At 39.8% G+C, this 12,900-nt stretch overlaps 1 protein-coding gene across 2 annotated transcripts in view; it reads right to left on the reverse strand.

The window, feature by feature from the left end:
• The window catches only part of LOC122542522 (E3 ubiquitin-protein ligase ARIH1), a 71,668-nt gene that overhangs the window by 16,948 nt on the left and 41,820 nt on the right, over positions 1-12,900 (reverse strand). For both annotated transcript variants that reach the window (XM_043680355.2, XM_087982035.1), the window contains exons 6-11: positions 10,782-10,848; positions 10,339-10,445; positions 10,178-10,220; positions 8,865-8,936; positions 2,629-2,759; positions 1,979-2,036 (exon numbers count right to left, since the gene is read on the reverse strand). In XM_043680355.2, the coding sequence (XP_043536290.1) occupies positions 1,979-2,036; positions 2,629-2,759; positions 8,865-8,936; positions 10,178-10,220; positions 10,339-10,445; positions 10,782-10,848 (478 nt within the window). The remainder of the gene's footprint in view (positions 1-1,978; positions 2,037-2,628; positions 2,760-8,864; positions 8,937-10,177; positions 10,221-10,338; positions 10,446-10,781; positions 10,849-12,900) is intronic.

Genomic DNA, 12,900 nt, shown 5'->3' on the forward strand with positions numbered 1-12,900 from the left:
TTGAATCATCAGGTTTCAACCCTTTATTATCTTGCAGTCATGTGTCTAACAACTACTAAACCATACATATTTATATCTATTGGGATTGTCAATTCATCCGTTTTGTTACAAATGCTACATACTGTCAAATAGAGTAACTACTATTTTTGTAGTCTCCATCCTTAGCCACTGCTGCACTCTTATGTTTGAGCTCTGGCCCTTTGATGGTTTCAGATCATTTCTCTTATTGCTATCTCAATTTTTTGCCTTGTCCTACTTAGTTTATTAAATCTTCCCAAGTCTAATCCCTCATATCCACAAGTGTCTAGTTAGAAAGCACCAAGCTTCATAAACAGTATGGTTTGGATGACATGATATGGTTAAAATGGTTAGGAACAATATACAATGATACTCCATTACTTAGCTTGATTGCAATATTTGCCTGTTATTTCTTATTATCTTTAATGTTTAGCAGAATCAGTCTTGCAAGGAAACTTACTTGTAGATCTGTACTCCCTGTACTTTTTCTATTTATTAGTCATACAGCATGGCAACCCTTTGGTCCAACTAGTCCATACTGACCAAGTTTCCCAAACTAAACTAGTCTCACATGCCTGTGTTTAATCCTTTCAATAGTAAAGATATTTATTGTTACAGTAACAGTCAAAGACAAGTGCTCAATAAACTTGTACCATGAAAAAATTGTGACAACTGTTTTACTCAGATCGCAAAAATTTGAATAGTTGTCATTCTTACTTCCTGTGAGAGTCCACTGACTTGAAATTGGCAAGTGAGTTTTATTTCAAAACTTTACTTTGTTGGTAAAAGCAAACAGGAACTGTAACAAAACACTGGATTACCTCGATTAAATCAATAGGAATTTTAGTTGTCACACACAAATGGTAAACTCACAAATGGTGATTCTGAAACTCGATCTAGTGTTTGATGGCACAAGTTCAGTTAAAGTCAAACAAAAGTATTGAATTTATTGTCAGAAGTCCATATTTATGATGCAGACACAAACACACAGAGTCTAGTTTTCTTAGTATTAAAATGAATGACTCTGAAGCAAGGTCTTAAAGAATCAAGAGCTTTATTTGTTTATATTAAAGTAAAGTAAAATTGCAGTTTGGTTCAGACACTAACACGGTCACTCGAGTCAGGACGTTATGGGTTCAAATCCAAAATATAGCTGAGTGGTTGGTTTAAAAGGATCTCATACAACTGCCTCCATGGCAACTATGGATTGGTAATAAATGCTGAGTTTGCACCCCAGTGAAACACATATCTCCAAGATTAATTATTTTAAAATGTAAACTAAGTGATTAAAAAGCTCGATGTGACAGCAGAGAAAATGTCTGCCTGAGCAGGTGGATATAGAAAAAGCCACAGCACCATTTGTAGAACTGAGAGCCACGTCCTAGCAAATATCCCTACAAAGCCTTTGACTATCCAACACACAGCAAATAGTAATCTGTTACTTGAGGCATACAGCTTCTTACATATTGACTGCACATGTCCCTACACAATGCTCTAACTCTACTTCTAAAATATAAACCACTGGTCATTGAGTTTGCACATCCTAAAGCAAACACAACACTAAAATGACAATGGGAAATCCTTAACAAACAACAAATAGAGCTCCACAACAGCAACACTACAAGTAGTTCACAAGGTCTGCTGATAAGCTGATAACTCCCTCACAACTTCAAGATGACCTCAAAAATGTTATCTTCAGTTAAAAACATATAAAAATATATACTGGGTGCAGCCTTAAACATCAATTCACAGAATCAAAGCCCATGGGTTAGCCAGACCATTACGATCCAAGCTAGCTTCTTAACAGGAGCTACCCACTGTAATCATATTCAGAAGAACCTTGTAGACAATGTGAAACATAATTCAAAGATAGAAGGGCTAAGACTCTCACTGAAGCACTTTCCCAAAGCTAAAGTCTAGGGACCTCCAGCCTTGTCCACAACCCCCAATGCTTCTTTACCTCCTGGGCATCCCTGGCAGCCTTTGCATCATCTTCATTGTAACGATTGCAGTTATACCTAAAAACAGGTTTGGTGGTGGGGGAGTGGTTTGGGGAGGAGGTGAGGTAGATGGCGAGGGAGAAGAAAAAATGGTTTCATTTCAGCTTCAATAGCAAAACAAAATAACAAATGTATAATATTAAACTTGACATGTCCATTTATAGCTTTCTTCACCAGTTTAGGAAATTTTCTTTTATGAAGCACCATGAACAGGCCAAAACAATACTGAACATTCCTGTTGAAAGATTACTTGAATCCATTGATTCATTTCTTCCCCAGATCTACTAGCTGCACCAAGAGACTCACTCTCTTCCTGTATAAGGCCAGATTAGTCAGAGTTCTTCACTGCAACTTTCAGCATAAAACCCTTCCATTGATTTGGAGTAGGAATGTTTCTTCAGTGGATGAAAGCCTTACCTGCCATATATTGAAAGCAATACCTTTACTACAGAGAACCTTCAATCACTTATCTTGCCTAGATTCAAATCTGGATCACAGAGATAATAATAGCATTGCTCTATATTACATAACCCAGCACCCAAAACAACTCAAATCCTTGAACATACTAAACTTCTTCAATGTACAGGAGTGGTGTGACTGAAAGACTAACCAGGCAGATCCATGTGGCTCCCAGGGTCCAAGGCAGACCCAACAGAATTCCGCTTTACAATTCTGATTGCGACAAACCATATGATTGCACCCACCATCCTTTTCAATGGTCACATGGCATTTCGGACATTCCTGTTGAAACAGTTATGGTATGTTAACAAAAAGTAAAGATCCAATAAATTTAAGTAACATATGTTTAATATGGTAATGCTCTCTAATCAACTACATACCAAGACCAATGAATTAGTAAACCACACTGAGAAATCAGTCCTCAAGTTAAGGACAGTGATTAGCAGTTAGATGCACTCAAGATATGCTCCAGTTATTATTTTACTTTAAGAGCCCTTTATGCCCTAAGTTTCATGAGAACTACACGCTTTCTGGGGAAGAAGTAACATGTCTATTCTCGAACACTACTGTTCTTGTACTTGATCTGAATTGGAACAGACTGTTGTTGACCAGTCTCCCTCAAGCCTTCCCAAGTGATAAAATGAGTACTTTACACCATTACAGCAGATAGATTTGAGTTTCAACCCACAGTTTGTGTACAGGACGTAGTCTGCATCAATAGACATAGCATACAGGTATAAAACAAAGAACCGTAGCCCAGCCCAATCATTTTTGTAAAATGCAGTTGTAATTATACAGAAGATTATTCAAAATATTAAGGGACCATAGCAAATTGGATTAACAATTAGTTAGGAGGAAACAGGCTATGATTTAAGGTGAAAGTGAGGACTGCAGATGCTGGAGATTATGATTTAAGGTGTTGTGCACAGTGGTTGGATAAGGGCAGCAGCATTCTGAATAAAGAATATACAGCACAGGGACATTTGCTTTGGCCCACCAAAACTTTGCCTTTCTAAACTAAAACCCTTTTACCTCAGCATGGTTTCATATCCCTTGAATCTATCTATTCACGTATCCATCAAGATGCCTCTTAAATGTTGCTATTGTTATCTGCCTCCACCACCACCTCTGGCAACACATTCCAGGCCCTTACCAGTGTGTTTAAAAAAAAAACCTGCCTTTCACATCTCCTTTTAAGTTAAACCTATGTGCCCCATTAACTGCCCTAGTAACTATACTGGGGAAAAAGACTCCAACTATCCATACCTCTCAATTTTGCAAGCTTCCATCAGATTGCCCGTCTTCCTTCAGCATTCAAGTAAAAATAATGCAAGCTTGTCCAATCTCTCTTCATAGCTAATACCCTCCAAACCAAAATACATCCTGGTAAATCATTTGTGTACCTTCTCCAAAGCTGCCACATCCTTCTGGTAGTGTAGCAACCAGAACTGTGCAAAACATTCCAAATTTGACCTAAAGTTCTATACAACTGCAACATGACTTGCCAATTTTTTTCCTGAGCTCTGACTGATGAAGGCAAGCATGCTATATGCTTTCTGACCACTTGTGTTGACACTTTCAGGGAATGGTGAATCTGTATGCCTCGATCACTCAGTATGTTGATGCTATTAAAAGGATTCTACTATTTGCTGTATATTCCTCTCGTGCATTAAATCATCCAAAATACATATATAAGACAACAGGGATCGCAGTACTGATCCCTGCAGTATACCACTGGTCACTCCAGTCAGAAAAATACCCTTTCAACCTTATTCTGTCTTTTATGACAATGCCAGATCTGCATCCATCTCATCAGCCCACTGCAGATCCAACGTGACAGCACCTTTTGGAAAAGCACAGCAGGGTCAGGCAGATCGGAGGAGCAGCAGAGTTGACGTTTTGGGCATTCCTGATAAAGGGCTTATACACGAAATGTCAACTCTCCTGCTGCTTGGAAAGTGCCTGACCAGTTGTGCTTTTTCAGCACCACACTGTTCAACTCTGACTCTCCAGCATCTGCAGTCCTCACTCTCCACCCTTCCTATCAGCCTGCCATGATGGACCTTGTCAAAGGCCTTGCTAAAGTCCTTATAGACAATAACGATTACCCCGCCCTCAATTATTTTTGTCACTTCCACAAAAATTCAAATTAAGAGTCAGACGGCATGGAAACAGACACTTCTGTCCAACAATCCGCACTGATTATGTTCCCAAACTAAACCTGCCCCTCCTGCCCATGCTCGGCCTCAATTCCTCCAAGCCTTTCCTGTCTATAAACTTGAGGGCAGAGTGGTGGATGTGACCTATATAGAATTCAGTAAGGAGTCTCACAAGGTTCACAGTAGACTGGTTAGCAAGGTTGGATGTCATGGAATACAGGGAGATCTAGCCATTTGGACACAGAACTGGCTCAAAGGTGGTGGTAGAGGGTTGCTTTTCAGACTCGAAGCCTGTGACCAGCCATTTGCTACAAGAATCAGTGGTGGGTCCATGAATGGTTTGGATATCAGCATAGGAGGTACAGTAAGTTTGCAGGCGACACCAAAATTGGAGGTGTAGTGGACAGCAAAGGACGTTACCTCAGAGTACAACAGGATCTCGATCAGATGGACCAATGGGTCGAGAAGTGGCTGATGGAGTTCAAGTTAGAAAAACATGAGGTCCTGCATTTTGGAAAGGCAAATCAAGGCCAGACTTATACACTTAATGGTAAAGTCCAGAGGAGTGTTACTGAACAAAGAGACCTTGGAGTGCAGGTACGTAGTTCCTTGAAAGTAGAGTCGCAGGTCAATAGGATAGAGATGAAGGCACTTGGTATGCTTGCCATATAGGTCTGTGCATTGAGTATAAGAGTTGGGAGGTCATGCTGTGGCTATCCAGCACATTGGATAGGCCACTTATGGAAGACTGCATACCATTCTGGTTTCTCTGCAATAGGAAGTATGTTGTGAAACTTGAAGAGGTTCAGAAAAGATTTACAAGAATGTTGCCAGGGTTGGAGTGTTTGAGTAGAAGAAGCTCCCTGCAGTGTCAAAGACTGAGGGGCAACCTTAGAGGTTTATAAAATTATGAAAGACATAATTATGAAATAGGGTAAATAGACATGGTCTTTTCCCTGGGGTAGGGAAGTCCAAAATTAGAGGGCAAAGGTTTAAGGTGAGAGGGGAAAGAATTAAAAGACACCTAAGGGATAACTGCTTCACGCAGAGGATGGTGCATGTATGGAATGAGCTGGCAGAAGAAATGGTGGAGGCTGGTACAATTGCAACATTTCAAAGACATCTGGATGGGTATATGAATAGGTAGGGTTCAGAGGGATACGGGCCAAATGCTGGCAAATTGGACTAGGTTTATTTAGGATATCTGGTCAGCATGGATCAATTGGACCAAAGGGTCTGTTTCTGTGCCATACATCTATATAACTTATCCAAATGTCTTTTTAATGTTGTATTTGTATCTGCATCCACCACTTCCTCTGGCAGTTCATTCCATACATGAACCATGCTTTTTTTTTTGTAAAAAAAATTGCTCCACGTCTTTTTTACATCTTTCTCCTCTCACTTAAAACATATAACCCCCCCCCCCCCTCTAGGGAATGACCCTCATCATTCACCTTATTGATACCACCCATGATTTTATAAACTTCAATTTGGTCACTCCTCAACCTCCTTTCTCTGGTGGAAAAACGTTCCAGTCTATTTTTATATCTCAAACCCTCCATTCCTGGCAACATCCTGGTAAATCTTTTCTGAACCCTCTCCAGTTTAATAATACCATTCCTATAACAGGAACCAAACCATACACAGTACTCCAGAAGTGGCCTCACAAACGACCTGTACAACCTCAACATGCCAACCCAACTCCTATACTCAAAGGAGTAAGTAATGGAGGCCTCCACTCCGAAAACAACTCTCCACCACCCTGTCTCCTACCATAAAGCCAAATTTGTATCCAATTGGCAAGTTTGTCCTGAATCCTATGTGGTCTAACTTTACTAATTAGTCTACCATGAGGAATCTTGTCAAAGTGTTTACTTGGAGTTAAGTAAAGCAAGTCTACTGCTCTGACCTTTTGATTACTTCATTAGGAAAGTCAAGTTTGAAAGACATGATTTTGCTCACACAAAACCCATGTTGACTATCCCTAATATCAGTCCTTGCCTCTCCAAATGCATGTAAATCCTATCTTCCAGAATCATCTACAACAACCTACTTATCACTGATGTCAGACTCACAGACCTATAGGTTTAGGCTTCTCCATACATTCTTTCTTAAAGGATAACACATTAGCGACCCTTCATTCCTTTGGTACTTCACCTGTATTTATAGATGATAAAAATATTTCTGTTAAGACCATGGAAATTTTTCCCTAACTTGCCACAATGTTCTGGGGTACACCTAATCAGGTCCTGAAGATTTATCTATCTTTATGTTTTCTAAGACCTCCAGTACTTCCACTTCTGTAATGTGAACAGCTGCCAAAACATCAATATTTATTTTCCCATATTCTCCAGCCTCCATTTATTTTTCACTAGTAAAATTGATGGGGTATGCTTATTTAATATCTCTCCCATCTCCCAAGTATTCTTCAACAGCTCTGACTGTCTTCTTCAGCCTTATGTATGCCTCCTTTTCTCATTTTAACTAAGTTCTCAATTTCTCTAGTTATCCAAGATTCCCAAATCTTGCCACCCTTACCCTTTTTTTCCACAGGAACATGTTGGTTCTGAACTCTAAACAAATGGACTTTAAAAGATTCCCATATTCCAGATGTGGATTTACCCTCAAACAGCTGCCCTCAATCTGTATTCACCAGTTCCTGTCTAACATCAGTTTAGTTTTTCACAAGAGAACTACGCTTATCTTTATCAAGAAGTAAATTAAAGTTTACAGAATTATATAGTCACTGTTCCCAAAACGCTCGCCCAAACTTCAATCACCTAGCCAGTCTCACTCATCAATACCGGATCTAGTATGGCTCCTTGCATGGTTGGACTATTTACATGTTGTTTCCAAAAAAAAAAAAAGTCCTGAACACACCGAACAAATTCTCTCCCATCCAAGCCCCATGGCACTAAGGGTCCCAGTCAACTTAGGGAAGTTAAAAATCACCAACAACTTCAATGTTGTTCTTACATTTTTCCATAATCTGTCCCTCTATCACCTGCTGGCTGTTGGAAGGCCTGTACTACAACACTAAAGTGAATACACCCTTTCTATTCCTGAGCTCTCTACCCATATGGTATTGCTGTATGAGCCTTTAGATAGGTAAGACACTGGAATGGTCTACCAAATGTTAGACAAAAAAAAGTGTCAACATTTAAGAATATAGTTGATGGGTGGCTGAAATGGAATGAAGGGATACAGTGACAAAGTCAGCATCAGAATTAACATTATGGTTGATGTGAAAAACACCGACTGCTTGAGGTGAATGACCAGCTTCCATGTTATATCTATTTAGTTAGAAGTTTAAAGTAATCACTTTCAGGAACAATTATAGTGTTCACTCAGCTGATGCTCAAATACACAGTGAATTAAAACTAAACAAACTACTATTGTGTAATGTTATTTTTCATTGTGAAAATGAGAATCAGTTACCATTAAAACAGTTGTTTTTGGCTCTGTGTGTTAGCATGTTATGCCACTTAAGTGATCCTGGAGTATAGCCTTGAATCGAGCTCCCACAACCCTTGTAATCCCTCTCTTAAAATCAATTAATCTTTGATCCTGCTGTTGTTGGCTCATTTGCTGGTATCTGGACACCCAAGTGCAACTTGTGGAGCCTGTGAAACATGCCTTTCAATTGCAGTTTAATCTATCATGATTTCTGACATTATCCTATGGAGTGCTACCTAACTCATCAGAAATCACAATCATTTAGGCACGAGGTATAAAGAAGTTAGTACACACAGCTGCCTTCCACCAAAGACACATACTGCAAATAACCTGATCTCACATGGAAAATAGTTATTGAATCATATGAAACTAAACAGGAGAGGTGGCAAGCAGAGAGAACACAGGAAGCACAGAGATGGAGACCATCAGCACACCTTTTGTCCTTAGCTGTACAGATAAGGCTACTTTTATTGTTCATAGTTTTGTACTACTGATCCAGTTAACTTCATACTAAACTTAAATATGATGGTTGTTCACAAACTGTGAGATCACACAAGGAATTTCGATGGAAGAGACACAATAGTTCCAAGGACAGAAGCCTGAAAGTAAGAACTGATAAAAATACATCCAAAATGCACTTGTGGCAATGTCAATCTCTTGGGGGTAAATACAAATAGTAAGAGAAGGCTTCTCTGTAATTCTTCAGCAATGCTCTGGCACATAAGTCATTCAATTGCATATGGTGCTAAGTTCCCGGAGGTTTCTGGTCTACCTTAGTGTTTGCTGCAATCCAATTGGAAGTTTCACTGTCATCATCACACTTCTTAATCCACTTCTTCAACCACTACAAAGAAGAAAACGTTATATGTGATTTCTGCAGTTAATAACCACACAAGAGGCAGCTCACCTACAAATATATCATTTGCAGGTAATTTTAGAAATTAGATTAGATTACATTACAGCGTGGAAACAGGCCCTTCGGCCCAACAAGTCCACACCGACCCGCCGAAGCGCAACCCACCCATACTCCTACATCTACCCCTTACCTAACACTACGGGCAATTTAGCATGGCCAATTCACCTGACCTGCACATCTTTGGACTGTGGGAGGAAACCGGAGCACCCGGAGGAAACCCACGCAGACACGGGGAGAATGTGCAAACTCCACACAGTCAGTCGCCTGAGGCGGGAATTGAACCCGGGTCTCTGCGCTGTGAGGCAGCAGTGCTAACCACTGTGCCACCGTGCCGCCCATTTAAGCTAAAATGGAGATCAGTACACCCCAAATAATTGGCAAACTATTTGAGACATTTCTTAAATTTCCACACACCAGTTTTGTTCTCCATGTCATGCTGTCAGAGAAAATTATTTATTCCTTGGACTCTGCCAGTGTTATGAGGGATTTAGATACTACAGTATCTCAGGGTGATTTTCTGTCTGCGTTAGAAGTACTGGGCTCCATGGGACACTTGGCAAAAGTCAGCCCATGGAAACATGGGATTCTAACTGTAGCATCTGCAAATGCAATGTGGCTTCTCCTGTTCACAATATTAATATAATAATGTCATGTACTTCTACAGAAAATCAATATGCCTCAAATAGATTGTCCTGTCAATGTTCAATGGATATTAGCTCATCCATTCTCTCTTCATTACCGACACTGGTTGATGCAACTGTTTTCAACTGCACATGGGCCTGATTTACAAATCTATCCAGACCTTATATCACCTCGTTTGCACTATGGATCTTTTTGATATGTTTCACAAGGCTGATGTTTTTACAACACAGATGTTGCATCAGCACAATTAGTCATTGTCACTCTTCAGGGGCTGTGAGAAACATGGCAGCGTAAGGGAGAGAAATCATGAGTCCCATGCTGCTCGTGGCCTGAACACATCAATTCTGTCCCTGGCCAAAGTGCAGCTGCAGCAGCATCAGCACACCCCATCCCCCAGCTCTGCTTCTTTCCCCCGTAGACTCTTCCACAGAATCCTGTTGCTTTATCATTTGTTTTATTTCACTTTCACCGAAGTATCTCGATTGCAAGAATTTATTGATGATTGAATACATGTAGCAGTCTCTCACCTTGCATTTAACAGGATCATGCCAATTCTCAGCACAGTTGAAGCTGTAAATTAAACAAAAGTTATTTAATATTTGTGTGACTCAGACCTCAGTTCAGGTAGCTCAAGACAACGAGTACTCAGAGTGGCACTTCGGTAGAAATTTGTGCTATGTATACTTACCAGAACTGCCGCCCACATTTACAGCGAACAGGTTTTGCATCAGGATACTGGACTTTAATAACATGGTGACAGTCAGGGGCAGGGCACCATTTTAACAGTCGATTGCACTGTGATGGAAAAGCATAACTGTTGGTGTCTCAGTCAAAACAAAACAGGCACAGTTATGACAGGTTCCAGTCAGACCCAATCATTATCCAATGAAGTTTCTGTTGCTTGAATTATGATATATACATAAACAGTGACCCCTCCTTAATATTGCAAACCTCCAGCTACTGCCATATTGCAAAATGATTAAAAGTCCACATTAAACTTATTTAGAAGAACGTTTTGAATTTCCATTTCACTAGTTTGGCAGCCAATGCTTTCAATGAACACCTTTACATCAAAGTTCCATGCTTACAACTTTCACACACATTATTCATTTTGAGTAGAAAAAAAATTACCTCTACAAAACTGTTGGTTATTAAATGCTGGTACTTCAACTTGACTTTGGAATCTGTGATCAAACGCCTAGAGAAAATAAACAGACATATTACTTGATTAAACTAAATGTACTGGAAGGAAAAAATAGTCATTTCATAGTGGAAGCAACGTAACGCAACCATAGCCTGCATTCTTACTGATTTCATTGCTCAATCACTATTACAGAGATGTTTGGGTGTAGTGGGGTTGGGTGGGAGACAAGGAGGAGGAGAAGGAGACAGGATAGAAAGAGAGGGCTTGCAATTGGAGATGGTAAACTGTTGTATGTTCTTTATACAAAAAAATCTTTTCAGTGTAATTACTGATAAATGGACAAATGAATCATCTTTCTGTGGGAGATACAAATTTTGCAGGCAGATATTGCAATCAGGAATTATAGACTTTTTTTCTGATAGAGCTTTAGATAAACTAAATGCTCTCCTCACTTGCATTGAACTTGTCACAATGACAGCCAAACACGGACGGAAAGCAAATGCCTCTATGTATTTTAATATTAAATAGTGAGGACTCTAATGTTTGCGCTATAGTCACAAATTAGGATGCAAACAACACATTATGAATGCAATATACTTTATTGGGTTTGTCATAATAGAAACAGGTACATTACAAATGGAGTCCCACCTTCAGCCTGAAACAGTCAAAAGGGATGAGAGTTCATTCAACTTTAAAACATGACCCCACTTCTTCAGAAATAAACAGCTTGCAATTTATCAGAAGTGAAACACAAAATACATCAAGGTAGATGCACTTTACCATGGCTGTCATTTAACTGAAATGTTATGTAAATAGAACATGCTGAAACAAGATGACTGTTAACTTGTATATACATAAAGTACAATGAACTCAGATCAATCAGAAGCCAGTTGCTCAACCCTACTTTGTAAACCAATTACACACTACAGAAATTGCAAGTGTTAGATAAGGTTAGCATGAAGCACAAGCACTGCTATGGCCCTGTTAGACTGAATGGCCTAATCTCTGCACTGCAAGTTCTGTAATTCAGTGTTAATCATTTCAGAACTGCAAAAAGTCATTAATTCTTTTGAAGTTCATCACAGAGGCAGTGCTGCAGGAGAGAATTGAGTGATTGAGTCAGAATCCTATAGCATGGAGACAGGCCTTTGGGCCAAACTGCACCATGCCAACCAAAATGTCTATCCATGTTAACCCCATTTCCCTGCACTTGGCCCATATCTTTCTAATCCTTTCTTATCCATGTATTTCTCGAAATGCCTTTTAAATGTTGTTAATGTACCCGCCTCCACCACTTGCACCGCCAGCTCATTCCATATGCGTACCACCCTCTGTTTAAAAGACACCCCTCAGGTTCTCTTTTATTCTTTCCCCTCTAACCTTAACCTGATGCCCTGGCGCTGTGAGGCAGCAGTGCTAACCACTGTGCCACCCACACTGCGAAGAGTTTCCTGAAGAGAAACAGCTTACTTATTCCAATTGATCCATCCAGTGTTTAGGTTACACTTGAGCTTACTCCTGGCCTAGCAGCATTCATTTCTTTTTCATGTTTTTCAAGCATTCTTCCACATAATACAAATGGAATTTGCACCTGATCATGACCAATGCATAATTTCATTAACATAGTGCCAGCTCTTCCTTAAAGTGAAGTTGGGCAGCTGAGTTTTAACTGATTTCTTGAATGGTGAGAACTTAGAAAGTCAGAGTCATCCAGCACAGAAACAAACCCTTCAGCCCAGCTCGCCCATGCCAACCAATTTCTCCAAACTAAACTAGTCCCGTTTATCTGCATTATATGGCCCGTATTGCTCAAACCCTTTCCTATTCATGTAGCTGTCCAAATGTCTTCTAAATGTTTACAAGTTTTAAACAGTATCTGAGAAGTCCAAAGGGGTCTAGGTGTCCTTGATGCAAATGCAGAAAGCATTCAAAAGGCAAACAACATGACAGTCTTTATCACAATAGAATGAACATAGGAATAACATGTGCAAGGAAAGATATACTTTTCCTAGAGGGAGTGCAGCAGAGGTTCACCAGATTGATTCCTGGAATAATTGGATTACCCAGTCAGGAGAGATTGGAGAGACTGGGCCTGTATTCTCAGAA

The sequence above is a fragment of the Chiloscyllium plagiosum genome, unplaced genomic scaffold (genome assembly GCF_037043375.1).
Source record: "Chiloscyllium plagiosum isolate Xiang-an unplaced genomic scaffold, Cpla_swu_hap1 HiC_scaffold_42, whole genome shotgun sequence".
NCBI lineage: Eukaryota > Metazoa > Chordata > Chondrichthyes > Orectolobiformes > Hemiscylliidae > Chiloscyllium > Chiloscyllium plagiosum.